The sequence below is a fragment of the Aplysia californica genome, unplaced genomic scaffold (assembly GCF_000002075.1).
Source record: "Aplysia californica isolate F4 #8 unplaced genomic scaffold, AplCal3.0 scaffold00045, whole genome shotgun sequence".
In the NCBI taxonomy this organism is placed as follows: Eukaryota; Metazoa; Mollusca; class Gastropoda; order Aplysiida; family Aplysiidae; genus Aplysia; species Aplysia californica.
The window spans coordinates 1,656,140-1,676,877 of NW_004797315.1; the positions used below are offsets into that span (position 1 = coordinate 1,656,140).

The following is a 20,738-nucleotide window of genomic DNA, read 5'->3' on the forward strand; positions in this document are numbered from 1 at the left end:
CTTAATTCTAAGAAAATCAACTAGTAGCCTATGTCAACTGTCTTGTCAGATTTTAGTTTTTGTGCATCTGCTTTTTAAAACTTAATTTATCTGACATGAGACTATCTTTTTGCAGACCATTTCTTTTTTTTTTTTACTTCAAAATTGAGGTGGTTTTGTTAAAAGCATAGATGTAAACTCATCTTACTTGTATTTCTGAGACTTGTTTTGTATGCAGGATCCCTGGATTCAGTACTGGAAACAGTTATCTAGTGGTATTTTCTTTATTACTGTCTTTCTTTCCCTCAGTTGATTAACAAGATAATTGTAGCGGACTTCAAATCTGATGCCAGAAGAAGAAGAAAAAGCATATTATCTCACAATTTATGCCTGCTTGGTTCCTCTGCTCTAAAGAAAATACTTGATCCGACCGACCTAGGGATGAGAGACAGGAAAAACCTGAGGTGAAAAGATATCCTCCGACTGGCCTGGCACTATCTGGGCATGGAACGGAAGACAGTGCTTTTAATTCCCATCTTATGCCTTATGTTGTAATACACATTGTTTCTCGGTCAGAACTGTCCAATGTCGTAAAGGTGGCATCTAGAATAGATGCTAAACTTTTTTTTATAAATTGTATCTACAGCTAACTGCTGACAGGTTCTTACACAATAAGTGATCACAGAAGGCTTATATTTCTTTCCAGGTCTACAGACATTGGGCTGGGATCATGAATCCAAACATCTTTTTGCTTTTGGTTCTCACCTGCTTGGGTAAGAAAATAACAAAAATGTTGTGTGATGATCTGTGATATAATGTAAATGTGCAACGGCACAAAGGAATTACTGTGGCATAGGTAGCCTAGTGGTTAGGCTTCGGGACCCGTAATCGTAATATTGCGGGTTCTGGGATTTGAACGTCAGCCTGATCCAACGTTGTGTCTTTGGGAAAGGCAACTTGCACGAATTTCCCATTTGGCTCAGTTGTTTAGGAGATGAACGTTTAACTCAGAGGTCCCACCTCTTAAATTATCTAATGGTGTTGATAGGGATGTTAAACCTAATATATATACCATTTCACCATTTTCACCAACGGAATCAGATGCTCATCACTTTGGTGGCCTACATGGAGTTCTTTGTAAAATCTTAAAGCTTATTTATTTGTCTTGCATTTGATAAGATAAAATACCTTTCTTTCTTGACTAGTCGAAATGTTTGTAGTTGAAGAACGTGGGAATCACATATTAGCAGTGGATTGGATAATGAGACAGACAACATCGGGACAACGCGGTGGCATACAGTGGACCCTTTCCAGTCAGCTGGAAGACTTGGACCTTGCCAACGACTTGGCACTTCTTTCCCACAGTCGAGCCCAGATGCAACAGAAAACAGATCGCCTCAGGACCTTCTCCCGTAGTGTTGGACTCCATATTCACACGGATAAAACAAAAGTTCTACGAATGAATGCAGCCGACGTTCCTATCACACTGCAAGGGGCACCATTGGCAGATGTTGAATCCTTCACCTACCTGGGAAGGGTCATCAACAAGGCAGGGGGAACAGACGAAGACATCAAGGTCAGAATCCAAAAGGCAAGAGCAGCATTCATCATTCTCAGGAATATATGGATGTCTAAGGAACTGGGATTGAACACCAAACATGAAGACTGTTCTACTGTATGGTTCAGAGACATGGAGGCTCACAGCATCAGCAGCAAGGAAACTGCAGAGCTTCGTAAATGGATGCCTACGAAGGATAGAGTGGGGATCAAGTGGTACGATCGAGTCACGAATGCTCAACTGTGGGAGAGAACAAGCCAAAGGCCAGTAAGGGAAGATATTCAGGTGAAGAAATGGAAATGGATTGGACACACCCTGAGGAGACCCCCGACAAGCATCATCAGACAGGCTTTAACGTGGAACCCACAAGGAAAGCGTAAAGAAGACCAAAGATGACATGAAGGCGAGCGGTACAAGCGGAAATTGAAAAAGCGAGGACATCATGGAAACAGATAGAAAAGGACGCTCAGGACAGGCTTCGCTGGAGTAATGTTGTTGATGGCCTGTGCTCCACTGGGAGTTAAAAAGGGCAAGAGAGAGATAGTTTGGTGATTCCAATGTTTGAGTATCCTTAGAAACTGAAAATTTCCCTTTTTTTTCTTTTTTATACCTCATCAACATTGGTTGGGGGGGGGGGGATCCCATTTTAGAACACATTTCTGTGTACTGAAAAATATACTTTTACTTCTTACTTTACTTTTTACTTTTTCATCCTCTGTTGCCGCTAAGCGTCTGCATCTCCCCTCGACGCGGATGAAAAAGGAAAAAGTAAAAGTATCAACATTTTTCAGTACACTGAAATGTGTTCTAAAATGGACACAACACCAAAAAGAAAGAGATTAACGTTGCCCAATGGCCAGAAAAATGTCAATTCTTCGGTTTCATTATTTTGACGAGCACCTGATTTCATCGCGATGCCATACATATGTTAAATTGAGTTTAGTTAATCGTACTCTAAATTATCTACTCGCATCAGTCTTAACATTTCAGAAGCATGCAAGTACTCTCCACTTTACTTTTAACTCGTTGAAGTACTTTGATAAGGCTGCAAAGTTAAGAAATTTGAAGAGATAGCAGTTGATTGAAAGACAGCAGAAGAATACTGAAAAATTACCTTTAAAAGTGAAGCATATTCTGCACTGATTGATTTTGTGTTTTTTGCAGGTGGGAAGGTATCAAGCCAGCTGGTTACTAACGTGCCTGAAATCAAAGACTATTCTGTTATAAATGGAAACTCTCTGCCTGAGTCAACAGCAATTGGTGAGCATTTCAGGTTTTTTTTGTTTTATAATTGTATATTTTAATGCAACGGTTAGTTTGACCTCTTCAAAGGTACACAGATTGTGCAAGAGAAGTTTGACCTAAGTTGAGGTCAATTTTAAGGTGGGGTACAGATAATAGAAGATTGTAACCTGTGGAAGAGTTAAATCAACACAACCCTATCCGTACGCCTGGGGTCATTTTGTACCCCAGGGGTTATATTCTTCACATTTTAGAATACTCTTTGAAACTTTCAGTATTTCTCTAAAAATCATTTTGACAGACTGCTAAGCAAAGCGTGCAGATCAACTTGAGGAGTAAATTTCCTCTTTGGAAAGTGGTGGCACAGAGTTCCCCTCGTCGTATGGATACAATAGTAAAACACGACGTACGGATAGGGTTTAAAAAAGAAGATTTATCTGTTAAGGCTTAAATGCAACATTGTAGGAAACACAAGATAAAATTACAAAATGCACAGTATCTGTTCTTTTTACTTGTACAATAGTATCTGAAATAATTGCCTTTCTCAGTCATCATCACCCACACTGGTTTTATGAAAATGGTATGGTAGGGAGATTCAGAATCTCTTTAAAAAAAGAGAAAGCTGATGCAATCCTCAGCTAGTTGTCCAAAATCCCTATGCATTAAGGTCTTGCAAAAGACATCTTCTGATGAAATTTAAGGCAAATGAAAAGTGATTCGTTTGTGGACATGGCTTTTGATCAAGACCTTATAATATTTTAAGATTGGATTAATTGTAGGTTTTGTGTTATTCAGCAAAATTCAATATATTTATAATAAGATCTTTAGTAGAAGCTTCTTTCCCAATAATTTTTGTTATTTCACCTAAAAATGTCTTTAGTTATGATAATGTTTCTCTTAATGTTTGTCATTTTGTAAGTGGGAGAGAAAGAGAGATTGGGAGACCTTGTCTCAATAGATTAACTGAATCTTTTTTTCCATTTTACCCGTAGCACAGTTTTCTAATATGTATAAGCGTAGTAATTAATCTTATGTGAAGTCCTTTTCTGCCCGCGCCCACCCTAGGTTTGTATCGTATATTGTGAAAATATTCCTTGAATTTGCTCATTTAGGAAATTATTACCTTTCTTTCAGGAACTGTGATTGGCACGGTGGTTGCAGTAGATCCCGATGGAACAGAAGTCAGTTATTTCTTGTTTGGTGATGGAGCAGAGTTCTTTAACATCGATCAGAAAACGGGCATTGTCACCCTAAAAAAGCTTCTGGATTTTGAGAAGCAAACCGTGAGTGATTTCAAATCGTTTAGTCTCAAACTACGAATATTGTATATGATCAATGTTTTTCAAGATGAATTTTACTCTTGACAAGAGAGTCTATAGAACCCTGCATCTGAGCTTCTGACAGAAAACTAGATTTTGACCCCTTCTCTGGAGCACTGATAGCCAAGTTATTATCATGCTAAGCTACAGTGCAGATAGGCATGATTTGAATTCCCAACAGGCCATTCTCATACTTTGGTTGGCAGTTTTTTCAAGGCTTCCCACCTACTTATCTTGTTCTTACTGTAGATGAGCATTTAATTCAAGGGTTCCACTTCTGATGTAGTGGTAGCCAGTGTTTAGGCTACTCGAATCATAATCATGAGGTTGCGGGTTCAGGTGTTCGAGCCTCAACTCAGTCTGATGTTGAGTCCTTGGGAAAGACACTTTACACTAAACTCCCTTTTGGCTCTGTCCTTTTAGAGATGGATGTTAAACTTGGAGATCCCGCCCTTTAAATGCCTAATAGTGTTTAAAAAGGCATTAAACCCATACAATTTTTTAATTTTTTTTTTCACCTCTTACATGACTTTACTTTGTACCTAAGGGTGTTGTGCTGCTCATACCTTCTTGCTGAGGTATGTGCTCGTTCTTGCAGAAAGATAAAGATAGTGCTTTAAGGCCAAACGTGGGTTTTTGGAGTTCAGTTTGGGGTCAGACAATGTATTTAGGATTTTGATTATGTGCTGAATTGAATGGAAAAGACATTACTCTCGAAGTCCTATTTGAAAGAGATAACTCCATAAATCTTGTTTCATTGTGATCCATTGCAACGCCGAAGAGCAATTTTGTGATGTTTTTTCTCACTTACTCAAAATGTTAATTTCATTACTTTAAAAGCTAAAATTTCAAAGTCTATTCAAAATAATTACATGAAATTCAGAGGATACATGCACCTTGAATTGCAATTTCAAATACGCTAGATTTTTCTTATAACTGAAAAAACATAATTTTTAATTATATTTTTACTTTGGGTTTTTTTGGTTGTTTTTTAAACTATTTTTGTAATTTGTTAATTTGAAAGTCTTCTAAAAGAAATAAAACTATTAATATTTACAACTTCAAGAACACTTTGCTTCATTTTCTTTACATTTCTGGGATGATTACAAATATGAAGTTATCTTTAAAGATATCATGGGTAGTTTTTTTAGTTTGTAGCTTTTGAAAATGGTCCTCCAGATAATCTGATTTAGCTCTGATTTGCCGTATCTGTGATTATGCAATTGATAATGATTCCAAAAACTGAACATTTTTATCCTGAAATGGAGTACTTTGAGAAAAAGAGAAAAAGCAAGTAAAATCATTCATTTGAAGATGTTGGTGCCTTAACTTGTGCACTCAAGCTCAAAGGGTAAATATTTATTCTTTAAAATTCTGTAATTTATTTTTAATCTTAATTTTTTTTAATGATACTACTGTAGAGTGAAAAGTATTAACAGATGAAGTTACATAATTATAGTCTAATGCTGAATGAAGGATCACACTTTATCAAATGTATATTATATATATTTAACCAGGTTTGTAAAGCCAGCTTATTTTAATTCCTCTGGTTATGATCAAAAGCCTTCTTTTTTCTACAGGAAGTTTTGAAAATGGGCCAATAGAAATGAAAAATAAATTGCTGAAAAAAGAAACATTTGTCTGTGATTTTATCTTTGTAGACTTGAGTACTGTAAATGGAATAGTGCTCAATGCATTTCATATTTATTCCTCAGGAAATCAAGATGCTTCTAAAGGTTGAAGATGGAGATCTACAATCTTCTGTGAGTAATTAATCATTTATGAATAGTTACAGAATTCTTCAATCTTTTCTGTTTGAAGAGAAAGTTGAGAACGCAATGGGTGCATGATAACTTAATGATCTGACAGAACGTGTTTGTTTAAGGGGTACTTTAGTTATCTTCTATTTGCATGTTTCTGATTTTGATTGTGAGCTTACTTGATTTTTACAAAATCCAAATTTTAGCTGCAAACTTGAGGCCACTTTTCAAAGCCTTTGTTCTATTAAACTAAGTACGCCATTTGTAGCTAGGCTGTTGCGTATGGGTCAGATTATTACTTAACTTAGAAAACATGAAATGCATCAAGAATCCCAATGAATATTTGTATTTATCGTTTCTACTGTTTTATATATTCATTTGTTAAATGTATTTAAAATATGCATAATAAAGAAAAAAAGATCTATTGAGTAATAGAAACTTTCTCAATTAGATATACGGGGAAACATGTCAATGAAACCGTTGTAATGACAGCCCTTAAGCTGTTTATGTATTGAACTGTATAGTAGTTCTGTTGGCTGACTCATGACACATATTGTTCTTTTTTGCAACTTTTTTGTTCATATTTGTTTTTCAAGGAAAGAGAGGGCAAGATCTTTGTTGATGATGTGAATGACGAGAAGCCGGAATTTAGGTTCAAAAACTTATTCAAAGAAATTTCAGAGGTAAGATTGAAGATTAATTATAAATGTTGTTGTATCTTGTGCTTTAATATTTACAAGTAACAATGTGTTGTAGGGCTGGTTCATGCCGTTAATGTTTTAATGTTTCTATTTTTGTTTCAACTAGAAGTATAAAAGTTGTGGGCTACCATTCTAGTTTCTTCTTGTTCCTCAACCAAGCTTGTTTCTTCCTATATAACGAATGGCCATTGTTGTCTCATCATTCATTGTATTAAATTCAGATACTGAAATAGCTTAATTTCATTTTAGAATCAGAGTGTATAACCAAACTGCATGTGAAAACAATTATACCACTACCTTTTGCTAATGACATTTGACCTACAGGTTGAGTTTCCTGCACTTGTGATGTGTGCATAAAATGTGCATAATAATATGTGGGGGTTGTTTTTTTTTTTTTTTTTCCTGTTTAAATCAGGGTGAAATACCTCCAAGCTTTGTCTCGGACATCTCTGTGACTGATCTTGACACAAGTAACAGCCTGATAACAGTGACATGTAGTGGAAACACACCATCCGTAAGTATTCACCATATTCTGAGCATACAGCCTTGGACAACTTGCAGGTCTCGGGGCTGCTGTGTTAAATGATCAGGAATTTAATCCTTTGCGGTCACTTGCCACAACAACGCCACAGTGAAAATTATCCCTTCCGGTCATACTTGACGCAGTTCTCCGACAGGCCTGAGAAGTTTGTTGTATTCACTCTCCAGGCTGGGTGACCAGATGGGATATTTTGTACTGCTGGCTGTGTGATTACGAAGTGTTAAAATGTTTTTCTTAAAATGCTTTTATTTCTTATTTTTACCCGTAGGTCTTGAATGGCAGCATTCCTGAAAAGTATTTAAAATGTTTTTTGGTTTTTTTTAAATATTAGTTTTGGCTGCGTATATGATAAAATTGTTAATGATAGATTTCACCTTGTGTTACCATGGTGACAGAGAGTAACATATTATATTATATGTGAAGCCTTCCATTTACAACAGATCATACTGTGCCTATAGACCTACTTACCTTGTCAGAGAATCCCAAAACATTCCCCAACCAGATTTTCCTACTTGCTTCAAAATTAATTACATCAGAACCGTCTGCCTGACTGTGAATTCCATACCATTTTTCAAAAGACTTCCATGGTTTCATTTTTTTTTTTACTTTATGTTTCATTCAAAACTAAATGACGAACTGTCATTTTTGAGGAAATTTGAATATTCAGCAATGCTTTGCCTCTTTTTCATATGTGTCTGTTCTAGTGATGAAAAATTTTTTATGTGATATTTGAAAGTTGATTTTTTAAAAATGCATAGACATGACAAGGAAAAGCAACCTTTTAGAGAAATGATTCCTTTATTGTGTCCATCTGTTTTACTAAGTAGGTTTAAACAAAAAACATTGCTGGATTTGCCCATATTTCTTGCTACAAAATATTTTGTATGATTGTGAAATCAGGGCCCCCTCAAAATATTGTAATCGAAGAAACTGACATTTTTTCCACACGTCAGGCAATTATTTTTTTTCGGTGGGGGGACCTCGGCACCTTTTATGTCCTGTCAAAAACACATTCTTGTGTGGATTTTATGGGAGAACATTGGTTTTAAGGCACAAAAATGTAAATTTATAGTTTCCAGGGTAATCACAGCTTTGAAAGTCACTGAACTTTGGCAGCCATTTTCTCATTATTTTAACTTCTGATACCAGATGACCCCCATCTCCTTCAATCACAAATGTCTCAACTTCCTTTTCAGATAGATGAGCATTTGCAAAATCAAAAACAAGGAAGATGAACAGGCTTTAAGATTGTATCAATAGATCCAAAATAGATGGGTATTTGCAAAATCAAAAACAAGGAAAATGAACAGGCTTTTAGATTATATCAATAATTCCATGTACCCAAAAATTGATGAGCGCCTGATTCCACTGTAGCTTGACACATGTTATATGTGATGTGAGGTTATGTTTTTTATTATCTGACATTTTTTTTTGTCCCCAGCTTCGAGACGCCTGTAATACCTTCAGCTTGACTCAAGTCATGCAAAGTAACAAATACTGGAATGGAACACTTAATCTGGTCAAAGAACTGGATTATGAAAAGAGGAAGTCTTATGTGATTCAGTTGAAAGCTTATGTAAGCAGATTTTTTTTTACATACTTATTGTGTTTACAAAGAGGAGTTTTTAAATAGTATTATAAAAACCAAGTTTGTAGCATTTCTTGAAACAACTTCACTATTATTGTTCCCAAATTAGCATCTTGTTGACCTCAAGACATGGTGGAGGGGATCTAGTGTAAGCACCAAATGAAGAAACAAACTAACATCTAGATTAACCTGCACATCATTCTCAACATTTCGGTATCATCATTGTCACCATCATCATCATTATCATCCTCACCATCGTTGTCATTATCTTATCATCATCATCATCGTCGTCATCATCATTAAATGCCGAACAATTCGCCTTTTTCCTGTTTTGTTTTTTCTTGAAACACAACAGTTGCTACCATATTGACACATATTTTATACTTAACCTACAAATATCCAGCTCCGGATCAGGATGCAGTACAAGAAAAAAAAAAGAAAGAACTTTTGTAGGTGGTCCGCGCCTGACAGGCTGCGTTTTTCCTGCTCTGTAATGTTTGTGTCTTTTTCCTATCTTGTGGATGGATTGTGGCTTTTCAAGTTGGCTTACAGGATAGATAAGAAACATTTGTGCTGTTTGTGTTATTTCTATTAGTGCTTGATCGCAAATTACGAACTATTTGCAAGAAATATATTTCGTTATAATGGAAGTTCTATCCTTGGCTTTGGCCATTTTCAACATTTACAATATTGTGTGGAAAGCCGTGTTCACCACCCAACCCCACCCCGTTTATAATGTTAATAGCTATGCCAACATTTTTCTGAAAAATGGAAGTGAACACTGTCAAGTTGTGAGTCCGGTGTGTGTTGTGAGTCCCCGTGCGGGATCTACAAAGGTGTGCTACACTAGAGACCAGTTATTGTCTGTAAACAAAAAGACACATGACATTTCATATGAAACCGCCGTTTGCTTGTCTCAGCTTGGCCTTGAAAGATCTAAAGACTCAGCCAGCAAAGTTAAGAAATACAAGAGGGGGAAATGAGGAGGTAGAAGAAAACAAAGACCAATCATTGTTGTCACAGGGAAGAAGTGTGTTAGTTTAAATGAACCTCGAAGCGTCATTACTCCCGTGAACTTAATTGCTGTTGACCCAAAAACACTGTAACTGAATTGTCAAGTAATCTTAAAATTATTCTACTGAACACACAGTCAACCTAAAAAAAGACCGTCTTACTCAATGATTTAATACTTGAGTCCAACTCCGATATTGCATTTTTTACGGAGTCATGGTTGCGGAACGTCGGAGATGAAATCATTATAGCGGGCCTAACTCCACCGGGATACAAGTCCATCTCCGTCCCAAGAAATGGTCGAGGGGGAGGGATATGCGTAATTTATAAAGAATCTCTAAACATCACTCCACAGAAAATGCCCTCCTTTAAAACGTTCGAATGTTGTGAGATCAGTCTACATATCAAAGGGTGTCCCGTCATTTTTGTCTGTGTGTATCGACCACCTCCAAACAGGAAAAACAAACTGAAAATTAAAGATTTCATAACTGAATTCCAGGATTTACTAGACGTGCATACCTCCAAGAAGACACAACCTATAATTTTAGGGGACTTTAATTTACATTTTGAAGATACCTTAGACACTAATGTTAAATCTATCAAATCTATTCTAGAGACTCGTGGTCTCTATCAACACATTGATGTCCCCACTCACATTAAAAAACACACATTAGATTGGGTGATTATGGACAGTGTCAATAAAATCGGTGAAATTCAAGTAAAAAACAAATGCATTTCTGATCACTACGTGGTGTCCTGTAAAATAACTCGTATAGGGAAGCTCAAACTGAGACACCGCATAATATCAACCCGGAAAATGGACATTGATCATGAAAAGTTTGGAGCGGACATTCGTCAGCTTCTAAAATTCATACATGGTTCAACCTCCGAGAAGGTAGACATTTTCAACTTCAAGATGTGTGGACTACTAAACAAACATACACCAGTCAAATCCAGAGCAGTGACTGATTGACCTTCTGCCCCGTTGATGACTTTGGAAATTAAACAATCTAAAATGGAACGTAGACGAGCTGAAAGACGCTGGAGATCAACAAATCTGAAAATTCATGAGGACATTTATAGACACTGTAACAACATAGTGAAATCGTTAATAACATCTGCCCAATTTATGTATTATAACGGAAAAATTAATGAATGTACCACCTCTAAAGCTTTATTTTGTATAATAAATCAGTTGTCTGGTAAGAAAGATCCGGCCAGCAACAAGTCTCCCACGAATGTACCTAAAAATGACCTTCCTGATGTTTTTGGTCAATACTTTAGAGACAAAATATCTACGATTAGGAAAAAAATTGACACGACTACCCATAAACTACCATGTTTTGAAACATTTTCTGGGGTAATCTTTAATGAATTTGTACGTGTAACACAAGAAGATGTTAGATCAATCATAATGTCATCACCCCATAAATCACGTAGTCTTGATCCTATCCCAACACCACTACTCATAACACATCTTGATAGTGTCATTGAATTTATAACTTCCATCATTAATGAGTCTCTTCAGTCTGGAGTAGTACCATCACTCTTTAAGCATGCTTTAGTTATTCCCCTTCTCAAAAAATCAAATCTTTCCCCGGAGGAGCTCAAGAATTTCAGACCTGTCTCCAACCTTCCCTTTTTATCAAAAATCTTGGAGAAAGTTGTTTTGGTTCAATTGAAGAATCATTTAAAAGAAAATAATTTATATAAATTTTATCAATCTGCCTATCGGCGATTTCATAACACAGAAACTGCGCTATTGAAAATATATAACGACCTCTTGTGTGAGACGGATGAGAACAAAATATCAATTCTTTCTCTTCTTGATGTTAGTGCTGCCTTTGACACTATAGATCACACTATTCTTATTGAACGATTGTTCAACACGTTTGGCCTGTCTGGAAGGGTTCTTGACTGGTTCAGGTCCTACCTGATTGGCCGTACACAATCTGTTGTTGTGCAGACTCTCTTTCGTCAATTTTTAAGCTAGACTTTGGAGTGCCTCAAGGTTCAGTATTGGGTCCAATCTTGTATATGTTATACACAGCCGCTTGGAGCTGTGATTAGAAAGCACAATATGAATTATCACATGTACGCTGACGATACACAGTTATATAAATCTGTTCCATCATCAAATGTTAAAACCTTGCTTACTAGCATGGGTCTGTGCATTGATGACATCAAAAAGTGGATGGTTGATAATAAGCTCCAGCTTAATGAAAATAAAACTGAAATTCTTTTATGTAACCCAAAGAAAAGCCATTTCCCCCATGGCGTACAAACACCGCTCTTTTAGTTGGCTTGGCGATGGAGTGACCGGGTCACGGCGGGCCGGTCACCCAGAGGTCACCCACCCGACCTCCTGCTACCTGTGTCGGTAGCCGGTGAAATGAATTTTTCAACACATGTTTTATTGTCTAACACAAACAAAAAATATCATACGTGAATACAAGTTTGTTCTTTAGAGAAAGCAACTAAACTTCTTTATTGGTACGAAATAGCAATACCATGGCTGCTCACGTTTTGGAGTTAGATGCTCTTAAAATGTATGTCTATTTATAGTTAGTCAAAACAACAAACACATATTGAGTGGCTAATAACTTATAAGCCTAACGTTAAATATTTACAAAACTGCTACGTATAACAGGAAAATGTGTTTAGAAATTGACTCTCTCAAAATTTTGTTTCCAGCACGAACATGGAACTTGTCTTTAGCATGATAGCCAAAACGCTTCCCTGCATTCATGACTTTTTGTATCCAATGGAATGTGTATCCTCCTAAATAATGATATACTGACATATCTTCAATATACAGCACCGATTTCTTTTCTCAAAATGAACATGTACAGAATAAAAGTATAAATACAATTTTTCTTTCTAAACATATCCAGCAGCACGCAATGAGGGTGCTATTTGCAGGAGATACGACACAAAAATAAAATGCATTATGTCTATCTGGCTTGGGATCCTTCGTGCTCTGGCTTCCAGTTTTGAGATCGCTTTCTGTGTCCTGTTCTCCCAAAAGTCCGAGAGCAAACATGTGTTGTTGTATGTGTGGAATACATTGTTTGTTTAATATGTGTTGCTTTGGGATAACTTTGCGAGGAAACAGCGTCTGAATGCGGCCATGTAATTGTCGATTGCTACGAGGATTTCTGGAAGTGAAAATTGTTTGACTGGTTTGAGATGTGATATTGCAGTGTGAACATGGCTAAATCTTTCATTGAGAAGATTGAATATTGCTTCCAGTCCACTTGCTTCCTCAATTTTTGCAGTTTCGCGGGAGTATTTTTGCAGTTTCTGTACAAATTGTGTTTGTTAGTTCCTTGTATACATGGGGATGGAGGTATGCTTGGGGTGTGTTGCGATGTTTGCTTGAAATGGATCTTTGTATGCAGCCACCCAAAGCGATGCCGACAAACGGAGCAGGAATTCACATTTATGTTATTGTCAAACGCACACCACATGTTCCTACTAGCGTCTACAGCTTTTTTGCGACATGAATTGACGTGACGTAACACCATATTTCCTTTTGATATTTGAAATCGCGGTAAAATACTTGACACAAATGTTAGCGGAATACAACTGTTCATCTTCGTCCCTCACGTCAATCCCGTAAATCAAGAGAATATCTCCTGACATTGTCTTACAAAATCGGGGTTTTGTGTACTGTTTTGTTTGACAGTTAAATTTAAACGCCAACACACCCGACAAAGTTCATTCAGAGACTCTCTATGCCTCTCATATGTATGACCGACCCATTGCAGTTTAACCATTTTTACTAAGGAACACAATTCGCTAACTGATTTCCAGTCACTGCAAAGTACTGGAAAAACAAAATTCACATCATTAGAAAATATGATTTAATGGCTACCACACCGCGCAAACAGAAAAAAACTCCAAGGTTTCATTTTGGAATGATTTGTAATTAAATTTGAAGAAATCATATTATTAACGGCACTTCCGATCACTTAACACTCACAATTTAAAACTGTTATTATTCCCAAACGAATAAATGAAAACTGTTGAAACTTTCACAAGATACCAAGAAGACGTAGACGAAGCGAAATTGGTGAAGAAATAGATTCTAGGGGTAGTGTGAGCATCATTTTACGGTTCATGAAATTAGGGGAAGAAACGCGTTCTGATAAGGACAAGATAGGACAGCGCTGTGCACGAGTTGACCCCGGTCAATCCCCCACCTGACGCGTGAAATTGCAGGTCACCTGCCGGTGATCTATTGCCTACCGCGGGGGGCCCGGACTAACTAAAAGATCGCTGAGACGGAATTCTGGACGCCGTGCCCCATAGACATTGATCATATTTGTACTGAAAATGAAAAACTGTATTTTACTAATAAAGCAAAAAATCTGGGAGTGTATTTTAATTCAAAATTGTCAATGGAACATCATATCAATTATTTATGTACCATTTTATTTTGTGAATTGCGTAGAATTGGTCATTATTATGTCTATGTTTTTGAATGAACACTCGTTGAAAACGCTCGTGTCATCTTTCTTGTTTTCACGCATCAATTATTGCAATGCTTTACTAGCTAACTTACCAAATACCACTCTTCACAAGTTACAACGTTTTCAAAATCATGCTGCTAGGCTTGTACTAAAGAAAAAGAAGAGGGACCACATTACTCCCATGTTAAGAACGTTGCATTGGCTTCCCGTGTCAGCTAGAATGTCATATAAAATTGCAATATTATGTCATAAATGTGTCAATAACAAAGCTCCCTCATATCTTAGTGATCTCATCCAGATTTATGTTCCATCTAGATCACTAAGATCAGGCGATCAGTATATTTTAAGAGTTCCTAGAAAAGGGGGTAAAAAATTAGCTGAAAGATCGTTCACCCACCTTGCTCCGTCAATTTGGAACTCTCTTCCCCAACCCTTGAGACATACAACATCTGAGTCTAACTTTAAAAAATCTTTAAAGACACATTTAATGACATTCTTTTTATGTCATTAGATTCATGTTCAATACAATGTTTTAATGACTGTGTTTCCATTTATGTATTTTGTGAATTGCAGTGTGTATATTATTTTATGCTCATTTCGTGAGGATGTGTAAGCGTGTGCGTGTGATAAGCAAATAGATGTGCGTGTGTGTGCGTGCGTGTGTGTGCGTGTGTGTGTGTGTGTGTGTGTGTGTGTGTGTGTGTGTGTGTGTGTGTGTGTGTTTGGCGTACATGTGTTGCGTGTTATGTGTTCGTGAGTGTGTATATGTGTGTTTGTGTGTGTGTGTATGTATTATGTGTATGTGTTTGTGTGTGTATGAGTGTGTGTATTTGTGTGTGTGTGTGTGTCACGTGCGGGAATATTGTTCTTACATGCATTTATGTAAAGTGCCTAGAGCTGTGTTTACACGGGAATGGGCGCTATAGAAATGATCTTCATTATTATTATTATTATTATTATTACTTCCCGTTGACCTGAACATTAATTCTTCTTACGACAAATTTAACATTCCATCATTCATTTTGATTTTGCTTTGTCTTTCCTGAACAGGATGGAATACATGAAGTTACCGACGAGGTCCACATTGAAGTCAAGGATGTGAATGACTCTCCACCACAATGGCAGAAAACAGGCCCAAAGATCATTGATGAAGAGATTTCTAAGGTAAGCATTGAGAAATTCCGTTCACGCCATGAACTTCTCCATCTTTTATAAAGGACATAAGCCATCCAGGAACATTATACTTGGGATTCGGAGATAGATGGGGTTGGGTGGGGGAGTTTGATGAAATGTGAGGCAGCATGGTGAAATCAGGCGCTCGTCAAAATGTCTATTTAAGAACTCATTTCAGTGGGAATTATATTGAAAAACGTTGGTTAAAGGCATAAAAAATGTAAATTGTCACTTTCCACAGACTCTGAGGCTTTGTAAATAACCAAACTTTGGCGGCCATTTTCTCACTAATTTTACCTCTGAAACCAGGCGACCCCATCTCATTCAATTGCAAATATCTCGACATGTACTCAAGATAAACAGATAATTTTAAAATCTAAAGCAAGGCAAATGAACAAGCTTTAAGGCAATACTATCGACTCCACATGACCAAAAATTGACGAGCGCCTGATTCCATGGCGTCGTGACACAAATATGTATTACATCTTTTTTTCCCCCTTTACAGAAGAAGGACATTTAGAGAGATTTTCTTTTGTTTTGTGTTGCAACTAGCTGTTGTATTATATTGTAAAGCGCTCAGAACCGGTGTGCTTTAATCAGGGTTGAGCGCCATAAGAATGTCATTTATGTTTGAAGAGACAGAAGTTTAGTTTAGGAAAGATACAGTCGGCAATGATTTGAAGAATGACCCCCTGCCAGCTTTCCAGCTAGTGTTTGAGTTATAATCTGTGTGATGGCTGAATTATTTTATTTTAACGTCATGATACTATTTAAAGACGCAGTGATAGATCCGTGCAATATTTGGATTTTGTTATTTTAGTATTGATTTTGAATTGTTCTTGTGTTTCAATATTTGTGTCATGACATGGTGGAATCAGGCACTCGTCAATTTTTGGGCATGTGGAGCTACTTGTATCATCTTCAAGCTTGTTCATTTGCCTTGCTTTTGATTTTAAAAATACCCATCTGACTTGAATAGAGGCCGAGCTATTTGCGTTAAAGGAGGTTGGAGTTGCCTGGTTTCAGAGGTAAGATAAGTGAGAAAATGGCCAACAAAGTTGGTAAATTCCATAGCTTAAAGGTCGTTGGGCACAGAAACAGTGCTAAACCAGCACGGAAAAGCTCTCGGCGGGAGAAGAGAGCCAATTTCATCCCCAACCAGAAGAAGAGTTCCCTCAACCTCTTGCAACTCAACATCTGTGGTTTGAGGAACAAGACAGAACTCCTCAAAGTACTGAAGGACAGGCAGATTCATGTTGCCCTCCTTCAAGAAACCCTACACAAGGGTACGGACCTGAACCTCACAGGATACACCAGTTATGCCTGCACATGCACAGGATGCCACGGTGTAGTCACTTACCTGCGGAACGATATTCAGGGAGATTTCGTACATTTGTCGTCTGCCCAACCAACTGATACCCAGAAGGCCACCATATGGCACATTGGTAGGAAGTTTACAATTTACAATGTTTACAGCCCTCCACAGACAACATGCGATTTGTCTGATCTACAAGCAACTAACTACGGAAAAACCATTTGTGCGGGTGACTTCAATGGCCACTCCCCTGAATGGGGCTACACCAGCTACAACAGCACAGGCCGAAAGATCGAAGAGCTTTGTGAAACCAGCAACCTCTCTGTGTTGCAAAATGCTAACTCCACTCCTACCCTACTTCACAGAGCCCACTTGACTCTCAGCCGGCCTGATCTCACCATCTGCTCATCTGACATCAAAAACGCCTGTCGCATCGAAGTGATTGATGACATAGGAAGTGACCACAGACCTATCTTTACACAGATCACCTCCCCACCTGCCTTGAACCACCCTCGGAGAACTCGACGGAACTTTAAGAAAGCCAACTGGGCAGAATACAAAAAGACCTCAGACAAATTGCTCTCTAACATAGTAGAAACAGATGATGCTGATCTTTTTAATGAACAAGTCACTAAAAATATTCTTAAAGCTGCATCTCCGCACATTCCACGGGGATGCCGAAGAAATTACAAACCCTTTTGGAATGAAGAAATCCAGGCTGCCGTGGCAGAAAGAGAGAAGGCCAGACAGTTACTGGAAAACTCACCATCACCAATAGCCAGAACACACTATAGCAAGACCTGCGCTCAGGTGAAAATGACAGAAAAAAAAGCCAAAAATGAAAAATGGACCCAGACTTGGGAAGATCTTGACCTTCGCCACAATGGAACAAAGGCTTGGTCCCTTGTCAGCAACCTCTCGGGAGAAAGACAAAAAAGCAACCCCAAACCAATTTTCCTTTCAGGCAACACCATCGCAGAAGACCAGAAGAAAGCTGAACATTTTAACCGGTATTTCGCCTCTGTAAACAGGGCAAGTAGACTAACTGAGGCCGATAGACTCCTCATAAACAAGGCTAAGCATGAAGAAAAAGCCCCTACCGTGAACAACGCCCTTTTTGAGGAGGATTTCAGCATGATGGAACTTGGACAGACCCTCAAAAAATTAAAGCAAAAGAAAGCCCCAGGACCTGACAAAATACACAACGAAATGCTGTGCAACCTTGGTGATAAAGGAAAAGATGTCATATGCCGCTTAGTAAATACCACGTGGAGAACGAGCGGAATACCAAAGGCGTGGAGGATCGCCCAGATCATACCGCTCCTAAAGAAGGGGAAACCACCTGGAGAAGCGAAGAGCTACCGACCTATATCACTAACATCATGTATCGGTAAGCTTGCCGAAAGAATGGTGAACAACCGCCTTTACTGGTACCTGGAAAACTCCAACAGCTTGAACCCACACCAAGCAGGCTTTAGAAAAGGCAGCAACACAGAAGACCAACTTTTCAAACTAAGTCAAGACATCCAGGATGGTTTCCAGGAGACTAAACACACTGTTGCCATCTTTGTAGATCTCCAACAGGCGTATGACAGAGTGTGGAGAAAAGGCCTACTCATGAAAATGATGGACCTCGGGATACACAGGAAACTTTATAAATGGATCAAGTTTTTTCTAGCGGATCGAAACATCGAAACAAAGGTGAACAATGCCCACTCGTCAAGAGAAGTACTCGAGGAGGGCCTACCCCAAGGTTCCTGTCTGAGTTGCACTTTGTTCCTGATCTTCTTTAATGATGTGACGAACGTGCTGAAATCAGAAAAGACTCTCTACGCTGATGATCTTGCTCTCTGGCAGACACATCACAGCACGGTAGTAGGAGCAGGAAAATTAAATGAAGACCTCAAGAGGCTCCACAATTACTGTCAGAAATGGAAGCTCAAAATAAACTGCTCGAAAACAGTATACACCATCTTTACAAAGAGCCATAAAACAGCCAAAGAAAAACTCCTACTGAAGATAGGAAATGAAAATCTCCCCAACGTATTTAGGAGTCAAACTTGACCAAAGTCTAACAAAGAAAAGCCAAGTGGAGAGCATAAAGAACAAGGCGAAAAGAAGACTCCAACTTTTAAAGAAACTCGCAAGCAGTTCATGGGGATCAGACAAACAAACTCTGAGAGCTTTATACCTTAGTTATGTCCGATCTTCCCTGGAATACAGCAATAGCCTACTCACTATATGTAGTGCAACTACTTGTAACACCCTTGACAAGGTCCAAAATAATGCCCTTCGTTTCATAAATGGTGGCATGAGATCTACACCTACTGCCGCATGTGAAATTCTATCAAATGTTGAACCCCTGGGAATACGCAGAGATTAAGCAGTTTTGGAGCTTCATGAAAGAACAAAAAAAATGTGCCCCAACCACCGAAACAGGAAATTAGTAGAAACATAGAAACCAAAGAAACGACTTCAACAAAAATCAGTCATGCATCTCATCACAGAACTAATGGAGAGCCACCATCTACCACAAAACAGAAGAGAAACCAAAAGAGTCAACCAAAACATCCCTCCCCACATTTCTATGGAAAAACCAATCATTAAAACTTCTCTCAGAGACAATAGCACAAAATCTTCAGACCCAGTGAAGTTGATGCTTGCATCACATCAAACAATCGACAGCTATTCAGATGACTGGATACACGTCTATACAGACGGCTCAGCCTTCAAAGGCACAACCAAAGCCGGATATGGAATACTAATACAATACCCAGATGGAAGTTCCAATGAGATCTCTGCAGCCTGTGGAGAGAAATGCAACAACTACGACGCAGAAATGATAGCAATTGAAACAGCACTATACTATCTCCGCACAGTTTTTGACACTCATCCAAACAAAACACAGAGTAAAGTGATCTTCACTGACTCACTATCAGTCTTGCAAGCTATAGAAAATGATCACCATCTAAACGAAGACTTGACACATATACTGTTTGGCTCCCATCATCTGATAACATTCTGTGGCATCAACCTGGTAATGCAGTGGATTCCCGGACACTCAAACATACCTGGAAATGACAGAGCAGACACACTCACCAAAAGGGGATCTAGACAGGAACAACCCAACATTCCTACTTCATACAACACTGCAAAACAAATCATTAAAAGCAACAGCAAACAAGATTGGATGAACAGATGGGCCTTGGGAAAGACAGGCAGAACAGTTTTCAAACATATGACTACAACAAAACGAAATGACAATATCAACCACCTACAAAGAAAGAAACAGACCACGATCTTCCGCCTACGAACAGAACATATACAGCTCAACTTTCACTTGAACAGAATAAAACCAGAACTTCCCCCAATGTGTCCTTCGTGTGACTATGCATATGAGACAGTGGAACATCACCTTTTCCACTGTACAGCCCTAAATGACATCAGAGCTACCCTTCTCCCTCCGAGACCTAACTTCGACAACACAATCTACGGAACATTACAGCAACTGCAGCAAACCTGCACTTATCACTACATGGCATTGGACAGAAGGTCAAGAGCCCAGATGTTGCTTGATCGATAACAACAACAACAACAAAGGTCGTTGGGAACTGAAAATTTACATGTTTGTGCCTTTAATCAACTTTTTATTCAGTAAAATCCACAAAGAAATATGGTCTTTAAATAGCCCAAAAAAGTGTTGAGCCAAAATAAAAAAATTTGATGAATATTGCCAAACTGGCAGAAAACTGCCAGTTTCTTCAATTTCAATTACATTGACAAGCACCTGATTTCACCACGATGAATCATATTGCAGCATTTCTATGAAATGAATGTTAATTGTACATAATTTTGCATTTGAATATAAGTACTTTCTTCCTGTCTTATAAACTTAGCCCCCTTCTCCCACTCTCAGCTGTCAACCACATATGCATGAGGACATTGTTCACCAGATGTGCGTGAGTCACTGTTCATACACTGTGTAGTGGCAATGGTATATAAGCATTGGTTCCCCGTACGTGGAGTGGTGATGAACAGATGCTGCCATTGCTCAGGACAAGAATGTCGGAGTCTCT

The 20,738-nt window shown here is 38.2% G+C and overlaps 1 protein-coding gene across 2 annotated transcripts in view; it reads left to right on the forward strand.

Moving 5' to 3' along the window:
• LOC101850781 (cadherin-87A) overlaps window positions 1–20,738 on the forward strand; it is a 74,311-nt gene that overhangs the window by 2,525 nt on the left and 51,048 nt on the right. For both annotated transcript variants that reach the window (XM_013079241.2, XM_005092362.2), the window contains exons 3-10: window positions 686–752; window positions 2,702–2,797; window positions 3,914–4,062; window positions 5,814–5,861; window positions 6,455–6,541; window positions 6,975–7,073; window positions 8,542–8,676; window positions 15,225–15,338. In XM_013079241.2, the coding sequence (XP_012934695.1) occupies window positions 710–752; window positions 2,702–2,797; window positions 3,914–4,062; window positions 5,814–5,861; window positions 6,455–6,541; window positions 6,975–7,073; window positions 8,542–8,676; window positions 15,225–15,338 (771 nt within the window). In that variant the 5' untranslated portion in view covers window positions 686–709. The remainder of the gene's footprint in view (window positions 1–685; window positions 753–2,701; window positions 2,798–3,913; window positions 4,063–5,813; window positions 5,862–6,454; window positions 6,542–6,974; window positions 7,074–8,541; window positions 8,677–15,224; window positions 15,339–20,738) is intronic.